This window comes from Trachemys scripta, chromosome 3, assembly GCF_013100865.1.
Source record: "Trachemys scripta elegans isolate TJP31775 chromosome 3, CAS_Tse_1.0, whole genome shotgun sequence".
NCBI lineage: Eukaryota > Metazoa > Chordata > Testudines > Emydidae > Trachemys > Trachemys scripta.
This window is the reverse complement of record NC_048300.1, coordinates 88,259,037-88,281,043: the sequence shown is the minus strand read 5'-3', so window position 1 is coordinate 88,281,043 and position 22,007 is coordinate 88,259,037. Positions and strand designations below refer to the sequence as shown.

The window sequence follows — 22,007 nt, the reverse complement described above, 5'->3', positions numbered from 1 at the left end:
AGCAAGCTCTATGCCCAGGGCGGCAGAGGCTGAGCAAGACTTACCCTGGAATTGCTCTTCTGGGCTACTGAGGCTCCAGGCACTGGAACTGAAAAAAGGGGCACTTCTGTGCTGTCAGTGTCCTCCCAGCTGGTTGGTGCCAAAGAAGAAGCTACCTGACTCAATGCTGAGGATTGAGGAATGGGGGAGGGGGAATAGGGATGAAATGTGTATGAGAGAATAGGAGCCATGGAGGAGAGGAAAGAGGCCAGGAGCAGGAGCCAGGAAGGAAGGATGTGGTGGGAGCAGAAGGGTGCAGAGGGCAGGGACAGTAGGGTTGCTAACTTTCTAATCACACAAAACTGAACACCCCTGGCTCACCTCTGAGGCCCCGCCCATGCCCTGCCCCTTTTCCGAGGCCCCCGCTCGCTCCATCCCTCCTCACTCCATCATTTGCTCTTCCCCACTCTCACTCACTTTCACTGGGCTAGCGCAGGAGGTTGGGGCATGGTACGGAGATGAGGGCTCCGGCTGGGGGTGCAGGCTCTGGGGTGCAGGGAGGTGCTCTGGGCTGGGTCCGAGGGGTTTAGTGTGCGGGAGGGGGTGTGGGTGCTGGCTGGTGGTGTGGGCTCTGGGGTGGGGCTGGGAATGAGGAGTTTGGAGTGCAGGAGGGGGCTTAAAGCTGGGGCAGAGGGTTGGGATGCAGGGGGTTGAGGATTCCAACTGAGGGTGTGGGCTCAGGTGGGACTGGGAATGAGGGGTTTGGAGTGTGGGAAGGGACTCTGGGGTGGGGTTGGGTGTGTGTATGTGGGGGTGAGGGTTCCAGATGGGGGTGGGGCCGGGGATGAGGGATTTGGAGTGAAGGAGGGGGCTCTAGGCTGGGCCAGGGGATTGGGGGGGGGGAGGGAGGGCTGGGGTTGGGGAACAGGAGGGGGCTCTGGGCTGGCCCAGGGGTTCAGGGAGCAGGATCTTGGCAGCGCTAACTGTGGCTCTGAGGAAGCGGTTGCCAGGCCCAGGCAGCATCTAGGCGCATGGGCAGCCAGGCGGCTGTGTGCGCTGCCTTCGCGCTAGGGTGACCAGATGTCTCGATTTTATAGGGACAGTCCTGATATTTGGGACTTTATCTTATATAGATGCCTATTACCCCCCCACCCCGGTCCTGATTTTTCACACTTGCTGTCTGGTCACTCTACTTCACGCCCATAGGTGCTGGGCCCCCGCAGCGCCCATTGGTCGTGGTTCCCAGTCAATGGGAGCTGTGGAGCTGGCCCTGGGGGTGGGGGCAGCGTGCAGAGCCTCCCTGGTTGATCCAGTGCCTAGGGACCGCAGGGACCTGGCAGTTGCTTCCGGGAGCCGCACAGAGCCATGGTAGGTATGGGGAGCCTTCCTTAGCCCCGGGTCTCTGCTGCACCACCGACCAGACTTTTAATGGCTCGGTCGGTGGTGCTGACTGGAACCACCAGGGTCCCTTTTTGATTTGGCGTTTCGGTTGAAAACTGGACACCTGGCAACCCTAAGAGGGAATGATAGAGATAAGCACGGGGGAGAGAGGCAGGAGCAGGGGAGTGGGCAATGGAGCTGAGTGAGTGTGCGTGTGTGTTCGCGCACTAAATGAGGCAGAAGTCCTTTGGGAACAAATAGTATGTGGTCATGTAATTAAAAACTGCATCACAATGCATACCTACAAAGGAGCTGAATGAAGGTCATGCAGGCAACCTGAGTTCTGGTGTTTCCTAACTTTTGAGTTAGAGAGAGAGAGAGTGTGTGTTGTGTGTGTGTGTGTGTGTGTGTGTAATTCTGCTACACATAGATTTTATAGATAGACTTTCCTGCTACAGAAGTAACCACTGTTGTTAAGAAAAATGTACTTGAGTAATCACTTGTTGTATCCCCTTTGCAATTATTTCAGTTATTTTTATTTCTGCCTTGCAGTTCAACTGTTCCTTCTGCTTGATTTTCTAATGAAGTCAGAATCTTTTATATAACATTGGGCATGGGTTTGTAGCCATGGAAGAGATGATACAAAGTCAGCCTTGTTACTTAACTGTGGAATCAAATGGGAAAAACTATGGGGGAGCAGGGGAGTGAGTCATTTCAAAAAAACAAAACTATTAATTTTGGTAAGTAGCAGACAAGAAATTATATGAAAAACCTGTGCAAAGCTATGTATGCTTGTCTGTGGTTTTGAAAGTCCCCTTTTAAAAACATGCTATTCATGCAGTTCAAACAATTGCTATCATAAGTGTTATTCGTGTCTCTGTTATTGATGTTTCAATGACACCCTTTGCAGCATATTAAAAGCAGTTCTGTTGTCTGCCAGTATGATCTGTTAAGACCTGCATCATAGTACAGGCCCCTGCTGTCAACTGAAGACAAGGCAAAGGGAATACTGTTGAATTTAAATCTGTTATCTGTTAGGAAGAGCCTGGCAGGGGATGCAACTAACAGCTCTGATTCATGATTTCAAGGATCAGGATTGTTTACAGTACAAGCAGAGAGTTTCTCTCTGAAGCCATTGCTATCGAAATTCTGATTTGAGTTATTCTTCAATGCCAAGTTCATTCAGCATCTAGTTCAGGAGCACTGTAAATTGAGAAAACAAAGTGTTGTTGTTGTTTTTTTTTTTTTTTTAAATCCTTACCATGCTATTATGAAAAAAATGTTAGCAACCACCACTTTTAGACCAGTTGTTGCTAGGCAGGTTCTGGTACTGTCTTCCCGACTGGCATGAACAGACTATTTCCTAAGAAGCATTCTAGCTAAATTGTGTTGTAAACTACTCCACCTCCTCACCAGGTTGTCCAAGGCATGGATTTATAAACTCTTTGCCAGACACTGTTGACTCTCATGTATCTGTGCTAGACCCCATTAATGGCAATTGTTCTAAATGTGGTGTTAGCACAGTTTAGTGCAGTGGTTCTCAACCTATTTACCATTGTGGTCCACATATGCATAGGGTTGCCAGGCCTCTGTGTTTTGACTGGAATGCCCGATCAAAAAGGGAGCCCTCACCTCCCCCTGCACCCCTACCCTCTGTCCCAGTCCAGTGAAAATGAGTGAGGGTGGGGGAGGGATGGGAGATGGAGTGAGTGGAGGGAGGGGGCCTTGGAGAAGGAGCGGGGCGGGGCAGGGGTGTTCGGTTTTGTGCAATTAGTTGGCAGCCCTACATATGTGGCCCACAATGTGTTACATGGGCCACATCCAATGCTACCTGTGTCACCCTGAGGATGTTACGTGGGCCGCAGTTCTGTGCTGATTGGGCCACCACTGACCCACAGGCCACGGGTTGAGAACCACTGGTTTAGTGTGTAGTGTAGGCAAGACTATCTTTGCAGCTGTAATACTTTCTTTAATGGAATACTGAACCAAAAAGAGGACAAAATTAGTGTGGACACTAACTTTTAAATGTATGTTAAACACATGCCTTTTATCTTATAGGTTTCAGAGTAGCAGCCGTGTTAGTCTGTATCCGCAAAAAGAAGCCACAAGTTAAGGTTAAGGTGCCACAAGTACTCCTGTTCTTCTTTTATCTTATAGTTATGCTCATCTTTTATAAAACTGAATTGAATTGCTTGGTTCTTCCCCCCCCCCCCCCGCCCCCAATTCAAATGTATATTTGTTTGGTGGTATCTGACCCTTTTTAGTTCAAGACATCAGTTGTCTTTAAAACTCATGAATATTTACCTGAAGTTCTAGGCATCCTGTTTGGGGAATACTCAGATTTCCTGACAGGATTCAGTCCCAGTGGGACCAAATCACTCCTTCATTTTTTGGAGGCAGATAAATGGAGTATTGTGCAATGTAGTTTATTGTGTGTCTCTTACAGGCGATACCTTTTTAAAAACCCTACTTCTGTCTCCTCTGCACTTACAAAAGAGTCATAGGATCTTTATTGTAAGAGTGGGAGTAACCTTGTTCTTCCCCCCTTCTTCCCCCAAATTTCCCCTTTCCCCAACTGTGGTGCAGTATGCTGTGCAGTAGTTAATTGCTCCCTCTCCATTCCAGATCTGGTTGCATTTTATTAGGTTTTGGATGTGTGTAGACTGTGAAAATGTTTGTGATCCTTTGGAATGAAAAAAGCTATATACATATAAAATATTGAATCATAATGCTGAATCACTGCCACAATAGCTCTCATATATATCTCAGACTACGTTGTTTTGCAGTCTTGTTTTTACACTTTTTTTTTTGTGTGTGTTTTGTTTTACAGAATTGGAAGAATCCAGGATGTTAAGGCTTTGAAAAATAGACATCTTATTAGACTACCATAGTGAAGCTGAAAAGGTAGATGCAGTTCCAAGTACCAGGTTGAGTGACCTTGTGTACACCGTGTGTATGTATATACCCACATATTTCCATAGCCACGCTGACTTGTTCTTGCATGCTCCTGGGAGTTTCGCAATTGATGAAAATTAACTTAAGAACCAGATGGAGGAACTTGACAGCACAGGGATCAAGAGCCCATGGAAAGACACCTGCCACTAATGGTCCGCTTTCCACATGGTCTTCACGGGTGAAAAAGGTTTGCAAGAAGAGGAAGAAAGAACACCCTCTGCCACAGAACAAGCCTCACAAATATCTCCACAATCTAAAGGAATAATTGAGAGGCAGTGTGGGGAGGAAACTGACTTAGATATTGCAAAAGGAACAATGAACTGTCTTTGGCACATTTTTTGCATTGAGCTCAGTAAACTTTAATTGAGTTTAATGTACTGGACTAATAAATAGTGACCATTTATTGTGTGGTAATGACTGGAAGAAAGTAAGTTTAGAAACAATGGGACAAGTTTGGGCATTGAACTGACAAACCTCATCCTCTGTATTGAGTTAACCAGGTCATTGAACGTACTTTGTCCCTTCCTTTTCTTTTCTCTTTCTGCTTAGTATGGTATAAACTCATAAATGTTATTCATCTAAAACCATCAGAATACTACGTATGTTTCCTTCATGTACAGCTGCAAATGTGGTCTTTTGGAACTATGAATCTGAGCTCTAGACAAGCCTCAAGAAGGAAGGAGCCCATCAAACAAGGAAGGAAAATAACTAGGGAAATAGTGAAACTGGGAAGTCCGATTTCTAGTGCTGCTCCTCTTTTTTTTGTTTGTTGATCATTTTTCTTCCTTCCTCGAATCCTAGAAGGTTTGCAAATGAGTGCTTTCTTGACATGCTTTAATTTTGGCACTTGTTTTTGCACCAGGGTGAAAAGTCTGATTCTTTTGTAGCAGGAAAAAGGGAAAAGTAAAAGGAAAAACAGCCTGACGTGCAGCCCTATTCTGTAGGAGCGAGAATTTCATGGTTCACCTGAGGCAAACTTATCTGCTCTAAAAGCTTTGGAGGATTTTTGATTCTGCTAAATGAAAAGGGGTTTTCTTTTTCATGCCTGTGTGGCAGCGAGAAGTGGGAAAGCAGGCGAGATAGCATGATAAACAGTTCAGGTTGTGTTGGGTCTCTGGTGGAAAAAAGAGCTGCAATGAAAATAGGACTGTCTTTGGATTGCAAAAACCATTGAATCCACCGAGTAGATTAGTACCGAGAGGGATTTCCCATCTGGCCTGGCACGGTGGTACCTGCACAAGCTCGGATCTGTTGTTTCGCACGGTTTGTGTGCCTTTTTTTCCCTTTATGCAATCTCTTTCAGCTTTAGCAGCAGAAATTCGCTTGGTGGAGAAGTTATGTCAGAGGGCAGCTTGGGAAAGATGAATGTCATATATATCTACATGTATATGTGTGTGCGTGTTTAAATTTCTGCGACTGAACTTTTGAAGAAAATCTGACTGGAGGAAATCTTAAAGCCTTAAGTTACTTGAAATCTACACATTTGCAACTCTTTGTCTCTGGAATTGCATTACGCTAAACTGGAATCTCAGGCTGTATAAAGATTATATCAAATTGAGCAAAAAGACGACTTACCACTTCTTGAGCGCCTCTTATGAAGTAGCTGTTTCTCCAAAGGATAAGTGCACCCTCACTCTAATGACTCAAAGACAAAAGGAACTTGATTTTTTTTTTAAGTGTTACTTTTTCTTAGCCAACTGCCATTGTCTTTTATAGAAGAATTTTTCACTATGCATTTGGTGGATATTTATAAACACTGATCCGTGTTCTCCCCTCCAATGATCTATCCCAGATCAGTCTTATCAATAAAAAAATAGATTTAAATTTTGTGCACTGGACATATTACTTTCTTATGTCAACAATTAAAGATAAAAAAAAGCATGTATGCAGCAGTGGAACATGGGCCTGTTCTCTGCAGCGATTCCAACATCCTCTGCCTCTCCTGGAAAGGTAGAGTTCCCAAAAGTGAGAAGGAGAAACCAGTGTGCAGGAGGCGGTACTATGAAGAAGGCTGGCTGGCAACAGGCAATGGCAGAGGAGTTGTCGGAGTGACTTTCACCTCCAGTCATTGTCGGAGAGACCGGAACACCCCTCAGAGAATCAACTTCAACCTGAGGGGACACAACAGCGAGGTAAGGGAACTACATTTCACATGTAAGGCTTAAATTTAAAGCTAGCCTCGGCAGCAGAAGTTAAATAGAGGATGCAGCATTTCTGCTTAAAATTTGGCATGACAGGGTTGGAGACTTGGGGCCTGAACCAAATCCCATTGAAGTCAGTGGAAGACTTTCCAGTGCCTTCAGTGGATTTTTTGGATTAGGCCCATGGAGAGAGAAGGTCTTGGGACACTGCAGGGAATGAATTTATTTTTGTTTGCTCCTTTCTCCTCCTCCTTCTCCCAGTGTATTTTAATCCCTAGGCTAGTTCAATAAATAGACTGTGGTGGATTTAAAGGCTGTGGTAGTGGTGCGTTACATAATGTTAAACTCTTGCTTAGTAGCCTAGTGAAAAGGAAAGCTATTGAGGATGGAGCGTGGCTCTCTCCTAGAAACTACAAACCAAAGTGCCCTGCAGCAGGCTTGAGTGAGAGATGATGACTGGGGACTTCACAAAACACCCAACTGGTGGTGGAAGATAGATGGGTTGTCCAGAATCATGCAGAGATGCTCTGCGGTAATTTCATGTAATTCCAGGATGGAGAGCATCACCCTTACTCTAATGGCCCTGGGATTTTTGCATTTATTTTTTGTTAAAGGGGTATTTTTGGTTGGTAAAGTTGGGAATGCACAACTGAAACACCACTCTTTCTGGCACTTATTTGTGCCACTTCATCCTGCCTCATGCAGTCCCTGCTGGGGAAATGGCATGGCATGGGCCACTGATGCCCAAGGGTGGTACAAAGAGTGGAGTGTAAAGTGTTGAGAGCTTTTGATTATAGATTAATCCTGTTTTTTGATTAGGTAACAGCAGGAAGTGTCCACTGGCTAATATCTGCTGGAATTGGAAACTTCACTCTACAGTACAGTTCCACCTAACAAATTATTTCCTATATCTAAAATCCAAGATATTATACTATTTTAACTGTTCTTAGTGATACTTGTTAACTTTAGCTCTAATATGCACTGCTCTTTTGACAGAAGTGTCTTCGAAGATTAAACTCACATAATCTTTTGTGCTTATTAGTGTGTAAAGGTGAATGACTATGTTCTTTTAAATACAAGTTAAAAGATTTAAGATTGTAAATCATTAACACATGTAGAGATGGGGGCTGAACCATAAAGTCTGGAGCAAGTCTGGGGGGTGTTTGTATCCAGGATTTTGGTTTGAGGCCCATAGCTCTCTCTGTGTGCTCATGCATATGGCCTTCAATTACAAATATGTTTTATATTTTTAACATGCTGTATGAAAAGCACTTCTACTACCCACGTTTTCTCCTTCTCCATCTTTCCTCTGAGTTGTCCCTTGCTGCACAAAGGGTACACTTGAAACAGTGCAGGACATTGTATTTTGTGGACAGTGAAGTCCAGTTGTTCAAGAGCAAATGTGGAAACCTGGGACTAGGCCTTGATCTGTACCAGTATAATGAAGAACACACTTCTCCCCTCCTCCTCCTCCATTCCTTTGGCCATTTTTCCTTTGTTTACCCAAGTGGCTGTGGTGGAGTATTTTCTTTCTGGGTTTTCTGGGCTGTTTGACTTTGATTGTAGCTGTAGTAACAGTAGCACATTCTCCCAATTACCTGTAATTGGGCACTACAGAATCTCACAAATAAAATTAACATGTTTTCTTTGTAATTTTTCTTATTTGGGATCTTAAACGTGTTGGGCCCGGTTTGCCTTTGGGTTTGTGCTTGTGCAAATAATGGCAGAGATCTCTGGTGCTGGAAATTGAGCAAATGACCAGGTTCTGGGAGTGCATATAGTCCATAGCTCCATTCAGGGCCGTCCGGGGTGGGGAAGTGGGGCACAGGCCCCACAGGGGCCCTGCGAGCCCTGGCCGAGAATCCTTTTCCTGGCTATAGGCACCTTTTTAATTTTTACTCACCTGGCGGCGGTCCGGGTCTTCGGCGGCATTGTGGCAGCGGGGGGCCCTTCAGTCGCTCCAGGTCTTCGGCGGCATTTTGGCGGCTGATCCTTCAGTGCTGCTGAAGATGCGGAGCGAGTGAAGGACCCACCGCTGCCGCAGACTCAGAGCGCTGCCCGGTGAATACAAGTGCCACAGCGGGTGGCGCCTTTTTTTATGTCCGCTCCCCCGTTTTGCCCCAGGCCCCCTGAATCTTCTAGGCGGCCCTGGCTCCATTTTTATGTTTAGAGTTACAAAACGGGGCAGAGCAGCACTAGAAGTGCCTGGTCCTAACCGGAAACTGGGAAGAAAGTGGCTTTGGGCAGCTAGGATTCTGTTGATTCAGTGGCTGTCATTAGAAGCTCCTGCTGGCCTAGTACCCCGAATGCTAGTGTAACGAAAGCTGCCTCTCTGGGCTTGGCTAGCATGGGAACTTCTGTGCCAGATTTGCTGCATTTGGCCTTCTTTAATTTTACTCTATTGGAAAATTCTATCTAATTTCCTAGGGATAAAACCAATAGGGCTCTACAGATATTATCCTAAAAAGCTATAGGATAGAATGGAGAATGAGAACTTTACTATAGTAGGTTGTGGGTTTTTTAGGGTTTTTTACCTAGCCTACAGCAGGACTATACTACTCTATTAAATTCTATAGGATGATTCAAAAATATTTATAGAAAATAACTTTTCTATCAAGTTAGACTTCTTTAGTTCCACTTTTTAAATAAATGAAATTGTTAAACCGTGGAAATACCCCAAATATTCACATCTTTAATATACACTTATGAAACATTTGGAATAAATTTTAATTGCAAGATTTTACTTCAAGTGATGTATGGCAATAAGTAGTATGAAACCTTCTGCAAAAGAGGTTTCCCAAGTATACAAGTAGGATTGAGGGTGCAATCTGTGACATTAACCCTGCCTTGTGGAGTGTTTGGAAATCTCTCAGCTCCAAGATGTTGTCTTCTCTTTCCTCGTTTTTATGCTATCATCCTTTCTCTTCCCTCCCCCTTACACAATGAGCTGACTGCTGATTTTGGAGGCATATCCTACTGTGTACGTGTATCTCTAATTAAACCTACAACTGATGCACAAAGTGTGTGTGATGGGAAGGGATTGACTTCAAGTTTAAGCCTCTAGTACATAGGCATGGTTATTGGGAATTCCCTTGTCCAGCCCTTTGGGTATCATCTTGTCCCTTGATGGTGGTGATAGGCATTTTTCTAGATACTCCCATTGGGATAAAGCTAGTGCTGTATGTCAAGTTTGTTGTCTTCCTGACATGCGCTGCTGCTTTAATATTATGCAGTGAATTATAAATGTATGGATTCCTGTAATGAATAGAGTGTAGGAGGTGAAAACCTACATAGACAAATGCTATTGATTTGGGTATAATTAATTTCAACAATGTATTATTGGCACAGCAAATGACCCAAAGTTTCAATTCTGAGGCTTTTTATTTAGGGAGTGGAGTGTAGAGAAAGTAAATATAATAGTGTGCTTTGGGGGAGCACTTGAGACCATTGCTAAATGAATAGAGGAACTGGATGCCATTGCTGTGTTTTTTGAGATATTTTTGATGATCATTGAAAATGTTCATTTGAAAACCTGCCTTTTTTGTATCCAGTGTTCTCTTTCTGATTGCCCTAACATTCCTGTTAGTGACGAGAGTGACTACCAGGGGAGAGTCTCCAGTAACAGGTTACTGACGTGCATAGAGTGGTGGCTGATTTACTCACTGCTTAAATGACTCATGGAATCAAACAACAATTGGGTATGGAAAGGCTCTTTGGTGTGAGCTGTGGCTGTGTTTTATACATTTTCTACTGTAAGGTAACTGGAGATTTAAGGATAATTGTTAGAATTTGAAACTGCAGAGTGGCTGCCATCTTACTCTGTCTAGCAATTAATGTTTTTGCAGATGCATAAGAAAAAAGTGTATAATGAAATAGCCTGGTCCCATTTATTTTGTTTCAGAAGTCAGCATGTGCAAATGGTCTGTTTTGTGACAGCTTTTGTTACCTTCGGATAAAGGTTACGGGCCTGATTCTCACTTACTCCAGGCTCCTTGACACTACTCTGGTACTACAAAGGGAACTTAAAATGGACATACATGTAATGTATTAAAGAAACAGAAAGGAATTAATGGTGAGATTTTTCTGGATTGCTCAGTGTTAACCTAACTCAGCTCCCATTGACTCGTGGGAGTTTTACCATTGACTTTGGTAGGAGCAGTGTTAGGCCAACTCTGAGCACTTCAGAAAATCCTATCCTTACTTTTGTTTCTATAGTAAATTAAGGGCCAAGGGTGAAATCCTGGCATCATTTAATTCAGTGGCAAAACTGCCATTGATTTCAGTAGGATATCACCCTAAGAGTCTGAAACGCACCATGTTGAATATCCTTCAGTTCCATTCTGACCACAGAGGCGCTGCTGTGGCTACTTCCTTTAAGGTGTGTCTACACAGCAGCAGGGTGCATGCTTCAGCACAGGAAGACAGATGCATGCTAGCTCTGCTTGATCTAGTGCACTAAAAATAGCAGTGTGGTGGTGACTTGGGCTAGCCACCCAAATATGTACTCATGGGGTCGGGCAGGCTTGTACTCTCTGGCTAGCCTGTGCTGCCGTGGCCACGTTGCTATTTTTAGTGCAGTAGCTCGAGCAGAGCTAGCATGTGTCTGTCTACTCACGCTGGTGTATAGACATGCCCTTAATGCACACCATTGTGCCTAGTATAGGACATGTTAGTGAATTTCCTTGCGTTCAGTAGTTCTTATATTCTTTTAAAATAGTTTTGTATTGTGTGTGTACATTTTTCTTTTTCAAATATGCAAACTGCAGAGTGAATTTCAAAGCATTTAGCAAACTTTTGTATGTTAAATAACATTCCAGTGTGATAGAACTTTAAAACATAGTGAGGATAAGTATATGCCCATGCAGTGAATCCAGACCACATGTTAAATACCTTACACTTTCGTTAGTCAAAAATTGCTGTTTGTGTTCAGTAAAGTAGGGCAACTCGTTTGTTTTCATTCCTTTTCAAAATATCAGAAGTAATTAACTTCACATGAGAGGCTTTAAATCGGAGTTAAAATTCTAGTTTAAAAAGACAGCTGCACCTGTTTTCTCACCCCAGTGGTTTGAGAATTAGTAGAGAATCCCTGCTCAGCGGGACTGTAGCGTGAAATGTATTTTCATATTCAGATTTTAAAGGGATACGATCCCCAAAAAAATAAAAATAAAAAAATCTCTGTCCCCTTTTGCTGTTTGAAGGACCCAAACAGAAAGGAAATTGACTCTTCCCAAAGGGCCGTTTCATGCAGAAAGTAAATAAACCGAAAATGAGAGAAAAATAGTTTTTTCTGCAGTTATTCAGTGTTAATAATTGCAGGTGTTACTTCTAGTCTATTGTTACCAATGTTAGACCAGAATGTAATTTTTAACTTGTCCTTCTAAAACTAGATTTGGCATTTTTGAGCCCAAGCATTAGTCCTGTTACTAAAAAGAAAAGATGACACAGTTTCTAACCCTTGACAGGGTGGATGGTTGGTACCAATCCTAACCTGCAAATAGTGATAGAACAGTTCTAGGATGTGAATAGTGAGGAGTCGGGAGGAACCATAGGGCTGCCTTATGGCTCTAGAAGTTTCAGATGTGCGGCAGGGGAGTAGGGAAGGTCTCTCCTTGACCAGCAGCTCATTCCTGGAGCTGTTCTGGCTCAGCAGGAGAGAAGCAGAGACCGAACACTTCTGGGGACAGAGGGGATGGAGAGGGAACTTGTAGGGGAGCAGCTCAAGTGTCTGATCCGACACTGGAGGTGGGCACAGTGGCCTTTTTGGTGTGACCAGTAGTGCTGTGCTTGCACTCAGGAGGGATGAGTTCTGGGATTGTAGTCGAGGCAGGGAAGGGGATCCCTGAGCCTTTTCCATGCCATGCACCTTGCTGGGGAGCCACAGTCTGACTGGAATGTTTTTAATTTTTTAAACTCAGTATTAAAGCACATTAGAAACTGTTTTCATTCTCTTCTGTCAAGTTTCCATACTGCCGGTGTCACCTGGGCCGATGCTCTTTCTTCTCACAAGCTGGCCTCCCCAGTAATGGGCTTGGACTTGCTCATTGCAGTTGCAACAAATACTTTTCAAAGCCCTTTTATTAGGAGAGTTAACTTGTGCTCAGTTCATTTTCTCCCACCCCAATTGTTAAATAACTCAGCACCGATCCTGTTATTTCCCCGTCCCCACCCCCAGAGAGCAGCATGTGAACGCCAGGGATGTGGTCCAATCCCTTCCTCTTCATCTCTTGTCCAGTGTGACACCCTCCAAGTGTCGTTTCCCCTCCTGTCTTTTGACCTCTTCTTGAGTCATGGTCCGCTTTTGCCTTTCAGTCCCCTTCAGAAAATTCTACCCCCGTCACGCTCGCCCTGCATGTTAACATCTCTACAGCTTCTCTTTGCCTATTTCCCTCAGCCCCCCCATAAACTCTGTATCTCTCACCTCTTCCCTCTGCAAGTTCAGATGTTTTCTGGCTGCTACTGCCACCACCAGGGATCTCTTTTTGGAACCTAGAGACAATTCTCCCTGTATTGATAGTATCCTCTTTAGTGTGGAGCTTAAGGCTGTAGTCACACCAGTAAGGGACTCTGAAGGAAAGGGAGTGTGATGCTCCCACATTCTATATAGGCGCTAACCTATTGTCTCCATGATTGCTAGACTCCTTGGCCTAGTATGCCAGCAGGAGATCCCACAAACTGACAATAAGGCAGGCCCTAATGCAGCATTCCCAATCTCAAGCGCTCAAAAAGAATTGGGTGTCTCCCCCCCATCACAAAATTTAAAACAACAACATTTTGAGTAATTTTATTTGCCTCCTGGTTTCTGAGCCTTTAGGAAGCACTCAAGTCAAATTTTCAATCTTTTCTCTGCAAATGTGAGGGTTAAAAACGTCCTTTTAAAAAGCTGGGGCTTTAAGAAAAGCGCTGGATATCTGTAGACTCACAATAAAATCACAAGAGCTGGCAACACTGCTTTGCCTTGTTGATTTGAAATTGCTTTTACGGTACATGCATATAAAGCATATTTCCTGCGGACTGTTGGCCACCTAGTCAATATTTTTTGGTTTAAAAATGTTAAAAAAAAAATTAATTTTTATGCACTGGGGGAAAAGAATCCAAGGAGAGGAAGTAGAGAGCTTATATGATTTAGGAATAGGATTATCAGGTTTTAGAAATAACTGTTTTTAAGCAGGTTGACATTGTCCCTTTAGATTTCATTGTGCAGTAGTGTTGTTAAAAAATTCTTACTGGCAGATAATGGATTCTGCTTAAATAAGAACTTTAGAACTGGAGTCAGACTCAACAGCTTTTCCGTAAATGAACCTGAAACCTTTGTTCGCATCTGATTGTTGAAATATACATATTGTACCTTTTAAGATTTCAGTGCCTGGAGGTTTTTTCTATCACTTAAATGGCAATGAAGATTTGTTACTGGGGAAATATACATTATTTGTCATGGATGTTCTAATATATTCAAAGAAAATGTACTTGTTTGTTTGAAGGAGGCTTATTAGGGAGCCAGCTATAAAACTAGCAAGATTGCTACCAGATTGCTGATGTGTTGGCTCTCAGAATTTTGATGATAAAGGTCACTTCTAACCTCCTCATGTAACTTTGTCTTGAATATAAATATACACAAAATACATTGAGCATTCAAATGGCAGATGAATGAGGTTTATGAGCTATGGTAATTATTAAGATAATGGATAAGATGCCCATTAAAAACTATAAACACTTCACAATGTAATTGCAAAGTAATTGCCTGTCAAGTATAGCGGGATTGTTCTAGGACAGACAAAAAATTTATAGACACTTGTCTCTGGGCAACCAACAACTAACTTCTGACAGCATCTTTATGCGCCTGTTTAAACTTCTAGGAGAGAGATAAATATTATGTTTGGTTTAGGTATTGTTTTAAACAGAAATAGCCTTCCTTTTTAGCCTCCCAAAAATGGGCGAAAAGAGAGGATTGAATCAAAGAAACTACTGTTTCATTTGTTTGTGGACGTTCACAATCAAGTTGCAGTTTTAACTGTAAAAATTGAATCAAGATACTCCAGTTGGAATTACTTGCCAAAAGACTATCTTGTAGTAAATAATGCCTTTTATTATATTCTCAATTCTTTCCATGTTACGGAGATGAAATGTGCTGTAGAAATAAAATAAGCCCAGAGTTGATTATTGTATACAGTACTGGGACAAATTTTGCTCTGTTGCCTAGCATAAATCCCACTACCTTCCAAAGAGTTATTTCAGATTTACACCAGTTTTATTAAGAATAGAATTTGGCCTGCTTATTATAAATATTTATTTTATTATAAAACAAATTAGAATGTAGAGTGACAGACTAGATTAGAGTAGTGTATAGTCAGATTAGTAAAGTCTCCATGATATAAATAGCACACCCAGTTAAGCCATGGCATGATATAACACAGCTGCCTTAGACAACTAGGCTACTAAATTATATGTACTAAAGAATCAAAATTCTGCTGATTAAATAGTTCCAAATTTGGCTTTGTCATAATAATATTTATTCTTATCTGTATTACAGTAGTGGCTTGGGACGGCATTGTATTAGGCACTATAACAGTTCTTGTTTATAGAGAGAGGCAAGGTGGCTGAGGTAATATCTTTTATTGGACCAACTTCTGTTGGTGAGAGACACAAGCTTTTGAGCATACACAGAGCTCTTCTCCAGGTTTGGGAAAGGCACTCAGACCAGGTCTACACTAAAAAGTAAAGTTGACCTAGCTCTGTCAGTCAGGGTTGTGAAAAATCCACACCCTGGAGCAATGTAGTTAAGCCAACCTAACCTCTGGTGTAGACAGTGCTAGAATTCTTCCATTGACCTGACAACTGCCTCTGGGAGAGGTGGATTAGCTACAGTAACGGGAGAACTCCTGTTGTAATGAGTGTCTACACTGAAGTGCTACAGCAACACACTTGTGTGCTCCTGTAGCCGTTTAAGTGTAGACATAACCTCAGTGTCACAGCTAAACACAAGGTGTAGCAGATTGTTTAGCATGAGTAGTTAATGCATGAAGTGGCCAGTTAGCACTTCTGCAGTTATGTGACAAAAGAGGGGGGTTAGTGGGTTGCTGCTTGTTGTATTAAGCCAAAATTCTAGTTTATATAGTCAGTGGCTTATGTATTAGAGTCTCTGTACTGCCAATTTGAGATGTGATTTATCTATTTTTATTTTGTCAATGCATGTACACCTCTACCCCAATATAACGCTGCCCTCGGGAGCCAACAAATCTTACTGCGTTATAGGTGAAACCATGTTATATCAAACTTGCTTTGATCCGCCGGAGTGCGCAGCCCCGCCTACTCCAGAGCGCTGCTTTACCGCGTCATATCTGAATTCGTGTTATATCGGGTTGTGTTATATGGGGTAGAGGTGTATTCCCATTGTTTCCCTTTAGCTCTTTTAGACTACAAGTTTCCATCATTGTTAATCTTCCTATAACTTTGATTTTTAATATTAATGTGACAATAGATAAAATCTTCACATACTTCTAAAGAAAAAAAATTAAAAATCTGATCAAAGCCAGTTTATGTGGCACTTCCTTTTATTAGAAAAATTAATCATGTAAATAAGCAATATACAAATAGATTGAAAGGGTTAAGTTAAATAAGTCTGTACTACAGAGAAATAAACTAATGAATTAAATGAATGTCTATTTGGGGACTTCAAGTAGCTCTGATATGGAGTTTCAAAGAATGGTGGATTTATTATACAGTTAATGCTCTCCTCCCCTTACGGATGTTATGGAGTACGCTATGCAAAACATTGGAGTACCACTCCCATTCATTTCTCCAGAGTGAGAATGGCCACCAGGAACAGTTCAATTAAATGACACTAATGTAACAAGAACTCGCCAGCTATTTTGGCTTAAGGACAAAAGGCATGATCGGGAAACACAGAGGGTGTGTATGCACGGTATTCAGCTCTCCAATGAAACAACAAAAAAGAAGCAGCTGGAGACAAAAAGTAGTAACAGCAATTGACAATAGGGATTGTGTAAAACCAGCCACCCCATCCATCCCTTTTCCCTGAACTTTTCTCTGCAAAATAACTGTTTATGTTGTGTTGTGGTAGTGTCTAGGGGCCAGAGCCTTATTTTGCTAGGTGCTATACAAACGTAACAAAAAGATGATCCCTGCTTCTAAAGACTTCCAATCTCTGTTGAATATTTCAACACCTTCCCTTGTTCTTCTGGCTGATGATTTTGCCTCTCATTCCTTTACTTCCTCCCACCCCATTCCCAGTCTCCTTTCTTCTCACAGTCTTAGCGTGTGCTTCCTCCTACCTCCCCCATGTTCTGCCTTTGTTATTCCTCTCTTGTTCATGGTCTTGTTCTCTCCTGCTCCTTACCCATGTGCTTTTTGCTAAGCACAAAGTGAGGAAGTGTTGAGAAGAACACAACACTTGTGCTTATTCCATGTGCTTTAATGCTATCGGCAGCGTGTTGTGTTGTGGCAAAAGCACGGGGGTGCTAATATCAGAAAAGCTGCTTTGTCTGAATCACATTTAATAAGGCCATAAGCCATACGTTGATAGCTTTGGTACATGGAGCTATAGAAGGAAGATTATCCTTTGCAGCAATTGAGGCCCTCCCCCCCATAAATTATCAAATGGTACTAACCATTATATGCAGCACATTTCTGCCTGTTTACTCAGAATCTTCCAAGGGTTCAGCTGCTGCATAATGGGAGAGTGAGTGAATGTGATTTAGAGAGTTATCACAGATGAACCAGAAGCTATCCTAAGTGGAATCAGGCTATGAACATCATTAGCTGAGGAAAGCGATTACAAGACAGAAGTCCGGTGGCGGTGGTTAGACAGTCAAACATTCCATGAGACCTCCATGTTCTGATTTCTAATGGCAATCATGAAAATCTCACCCCACAGAGATGCAGAGGAGCGTGAGCGTCTGTGCACTTGAAGCACATATGTCCGTCAGAATCCACTATCTTATGAGAGAAATCATTTGTATGGAGCTATGCATTTACATGGCACTTGACAAATGTACAGTAGATGAGAGATGCTTTAAATAAAAGGCCTAAACTATTTTGATAGTGACCCTGCAAGATTCTAATAGTACATGTAACAGAAGGGTCACATTAAAATCAGTAGTGAGATGTGGCATTGGTCATGGGCATCAACTTGCAATACTGAAAGAGTAAGATTATTTCTTTCCTTTTTTTGGTAATCCCTGTATTTTAGCTTGTTCAACAAGTATATTAAGAAAATTTATCTTTTGTAATATAGATGGCTATCCGTGCATTTTCCAGTATTATTTTTTCTAACATCAGGAAAGAATAGTACTACTTTCCCCATGTTTACTGCTTTAAAGATGCATAAATAGTTCAGGCAAAACTAGAGACACTAAGTGCACCCAAGATGAAGATTACCACCGTATAGTAGTAGCCTTTTGCCATCTCAGTGGAGACATTTTATATCAAGATAGTTCTTTCTAGTGAAGCTTTTATATTGAAGCATCTTGAAAAGTGTAAATAAATTAAGAAGCAAATATCTCCTTTCTGAAAATTGTAAGATATAGATTTAAAAGGCTGTTTTAAAAAAATTCAAACTCCAGGACATCCAAAAACTGAAAAGTCTTGGTCAAAGTATTTGTATCAAAGCCCTGCCTCCTCTATATGGGTGACTTTTTAAGGCTACTTATAGCTTGCCATTTAAAAAAAATAAATCAACATTTCCTAACAGGTATCATGCAGTGGTATGGGAGACAACAGTTGTTTCCTATTCTGTATGCCAGGGAAAAGGGAGGCGCACTGGGTATTTCAGGTACTACTGTATAAGAACAGTGGGCAAACATATTTTTAATGGTGAACTGCATTTACTGTTGCTGGGACTTATTCAATTAGATGTCTTACTAAATCAGTCTGCAGGAATCTAATACTTGTTTATTAGGCTTCAATGTTAATTCTCTCCCACCTCCTGAAAAGATACAATGCTTTATTATTACTGGATTTTGAACTGTATTTATACATCAAAAAGAAAAAACCCTACTTCTTAAAATGGGATTCATTCCCATTTATAGGATAATTGGGTTACGAACATCACTGTTTGTATTTATAAATCTTGACTTAAATCCAAAAAGTTGACCAAGTAAAAAGCTCAGGGGGAGCGAAGGTCTTTGGTCCGGCAGCTTTAGAAATATAGTAACCACTCTTCCATGTAAAATACAGAGATTGCTCGTTTTTCTTAGAGTGCTATCGGAGTTGTAATAGAGATGAGACTTCATCTTGAAGAATGACCAAGATATGGTTGTTTATCTTCGTCTTGATAGTGTACTTCATCCTTAAAATGGCTCTAGGGAGTCTTGTGGCCTAGTCTAGATCCTGGATGTTGTGCTTAAATAATAAATCCATTTAATGGATTTAGGAGGATTTTTTCCATACCTTGAACTTTGGAGTCTATGCAGTTATAAAAACATCTGCTTCTAAACTTTGCAGAACCTAAGGTGAATTGTTAAATGTTTTACTTTAAAAACAAAACAACCCCCACCCCACCAAAACAAACAACACCCAAGTGATTGGCAAAGGAAAGAAGGGGGGAGATTTTGTCTGTGAGAGAGAGAGATATGGGCTTTTGGTTTTGTTCATTTTATAATGTGCAAAGAAGGCCTCAAATGTGTTCATTGAAAGTTTTTTGTTTTTTTTTTTCTACTTTTTTTTTTTTAAGTATTAGAAAGGACACTTCTGTACTCCTGGCCTAATCACTGCACTATACAATAAGCATCATGAAGCCACTCTGAATGGGGTAGAGAAAAAGTTTCATTCGAAACATCAGCTTCAGAACATTATAACTAAATAAGCCTTCCCTACCCGGCCCTCCATACAGTTGTGCAACCCCGATGTGGCCCTCGGGCCAAAAAGTTTGCCCACCCCGAGCTAGAGCCATGGTTCTCAACCTTTCTAGACGACTGTATCACTTTCAGGAGTCTGATTTGTCTTGCGTACCCCCAAGTTTTACCTCACTTAAAAACTACAACTTCAACCTCGTTAACATGCTTGCATGCATCAGTAAATTACATAAAATGCATGTCTAGTATAGTGCATGTATGCATGTTACATTATCGTATAATATAGTATATAGAGCAGTATAAACAAGTCATATGAAATTTTAGTTTGTACTGGCTTCACTAGTGTATTTTATGTAGCCTGTTGTAAAACTAGGCAAATATCTAGATGAGTTGACGTATCCCACTGGAAGACCTTTGTGTACCCCTCAGGGGTACCCATAGCCCGGGTTGAGAACCATTGATCTCAGCCCTGCTAACGATTTATGTGGGGGTCAGCATGTTCCACATGATAGGAATTTTTGTTGTTGTTGCAATTTTAAGTTTTTAAAAACATAAGAAATTTCATTAAAACAACCACATTAAAAGAACATTAAGGCTGCAAGTCGAGCACCCAAAACATTAGGAAATGCCAGAATTAAGGTTGCTTGTGCAATCTTAATTTGGTGCTTCTGTGCATATTCATGATTAATTAGATGATCACAGGTTTTCCACAGGACCCAAGCCTCATGTCATGCACACATAAGCTGGTGCTGAGGGAATGAATCAGGGTTGTGTAGTGAAAGAGGCTGTTGTCTGTTGGATTCCTGACTCATTTGTTACAGAAGTTTGTAGATGTGTAGTGAATTACACAGGGGATCGTAGGAAGAGAAAGGATGGTCTCATGGTTAAATAAGCAGAATGCTGGCCTGTATTGGTTCTATCCTGGCCTCTGCCATAGTTCCTATCTGATGCTAGGCATGTCACTTAAGCCAGATTTTTCACAGGTAGTTAGTATGTGTAATAATGAAGCCACCTCACCTCACAAAGGTGTGAGGAAGATAAATTCATTAATGTTTGTGAAACACTCAGATACTGTAGTTATGCACTGGCAACTTTAATTCTGATGTTTCCTAACTTTTGAGTGTTTCAAAAGTCTTATTTTTCTTTTAATATAGCTTTCTGGTTGCTATATAGTATAAAGAGGGAGGAGGCACTTTTTCTCTTTTACAAGTCACCTTTTGAAACAAAATTTTTTAATTTTTAATTTTGTTTTTAAGAAAGGTCGCTCATCTCTATCAGGGTTTGATTATGTGAAATGTACAGTTCCTCATACCCAACAAAGCAACATTTCTATGGTCTGCATCTAAAACTAGTGTGTGTTGGGACAGTCCTTGGATTGGGCAATATCATCTCCTTTAAAAGATATGGCCTCAGATGTTTGGTTCTCCTGGGGATAAAAGAGCTCCATGGACTGCTGAGTTGTGTTTTATATGTGAGCTTATTGTGTTTGTGTCACTATTTGACAGTTAGTGTCTGACTTGTTTTAAAAACTCTAGCCAAAAAAGCAGCATAAAGTCAGCTGTCTAGAACACTTCTAATAATGCAAATCACACTCTAGTGGTATAAAATAAACTCTCAGCAGAGGTATTATATAAACTAACTATACTGTTTGTAGTCAGGGAGATATCTGTCCTTACTTCACCCTGTTGTACCTAAGTTTTGCAGGGCTCACAAAATTATATAATTTTCTTATATGCTGCACTGATTGAGTGAGTTAAGGCTTGGAATGAGAGTTTTTAAAAGAATCTCGAACTTTAAATTGTAGTTCTCTGAAAAGTGACTGTAAAAATAGCATGGTGGAGTTCGGTGTTCATGATCTGTCAATGATTTTTCATAAAAAATGTGGTCAGTTTACAAAACTTTTTTTTTTCTTTCTAATTTTAAGCACTGCAAACCCCCACCTTGGCTCAGACTCAAATGGGGTTTTTAATCATCATCAGCAATAAAGGTTCTGTAGGCTAAATTAGCCCTGGTCTACACTACGAATTTAGGTTGAAGTTAGCAGCTTTAGATCGATTTAACCCTGCACCAATCCATACGACGAAGCCATTTTTGTCGACTTAAAGGGCTGTTAAAATTGATTTCTGTACTCCTCCCCGAAGAGGGGACTAGCACTGAAATCGATATTGCCTGGTCGAATTTGGGGTAGTATGGACGCAATTCAACGGTATTGGCCCCCAGGAGCTATCCCAGAGTGCTCCACTGTGACTGCTGTGGACAGTACTTTGAACTCAGATGCACTAGCCAGGTAGACAGCTGGAAAGCCCTGGGAACTTTTGAATTTCATTTCCTGTTTGGCCAGCGTGGCGAAGTCAGCAGCACAAGTGACCATGCAGTCCCCCCAGACTGTTTCTACATTCCCCCTATCATTTCCGTCCCTGAGGTTATCGCAGATTAGAAGGCAAAAAAACGCACTCGCGATGACGTGTTTTCCGAGCTCATGCAGTCCTCCCGCACTGATAGGGCACAGCGTAATGCATGGAGGCATTCAGTGGCAGAGGCCAGGAAAGAATTGCTGTGTTTGCTTAATGGCAAAAGTATCATGCCTTGCTAACGATTCTGCCTGAGCCAGGTTGTTGTGTCAGCCTTGGGCAGGGGCATGACCGCTTTGTGAGCAGGAAGGCCATAGATATAGACATTGCATTAGGTAGCTTCTGTAGCTAGAGAAAACATTCCTGTGCATTCGGCAAAGTCTGTGGCAAAA

At 41.8% G+C, this 22,007-nt stretch overlaps 1 protein-coding gene across 2 annotated transcripts in view; it reads left to right on the top strand.

The window, feature by feature from the left end:
- The window catches only part of TULP4 (TUB like protein 4), a 259,023-nt gene that overhangs the window by 42,452 nt on the left and 194,564 nt on the right, over positions 1 to 22,007 (top strand). For both annotated transcript variants that reach the window (XR_004645086.1, XM_034765310.1), the window contains exon 2: positions 4,190 to 6,446. Coding sequence is in view for 1 of the 2 variants with exons in the window: in XM_034765310.1 (XP_034621201.1) it covers positions 6,195 to 6,446 (252 nt within the window). In the remaining variant the exon portion in view is untranslated. The remainder of the gene's footprint in view (positions 1 to 4,189; positions 6,447 to 22,007) is intronic.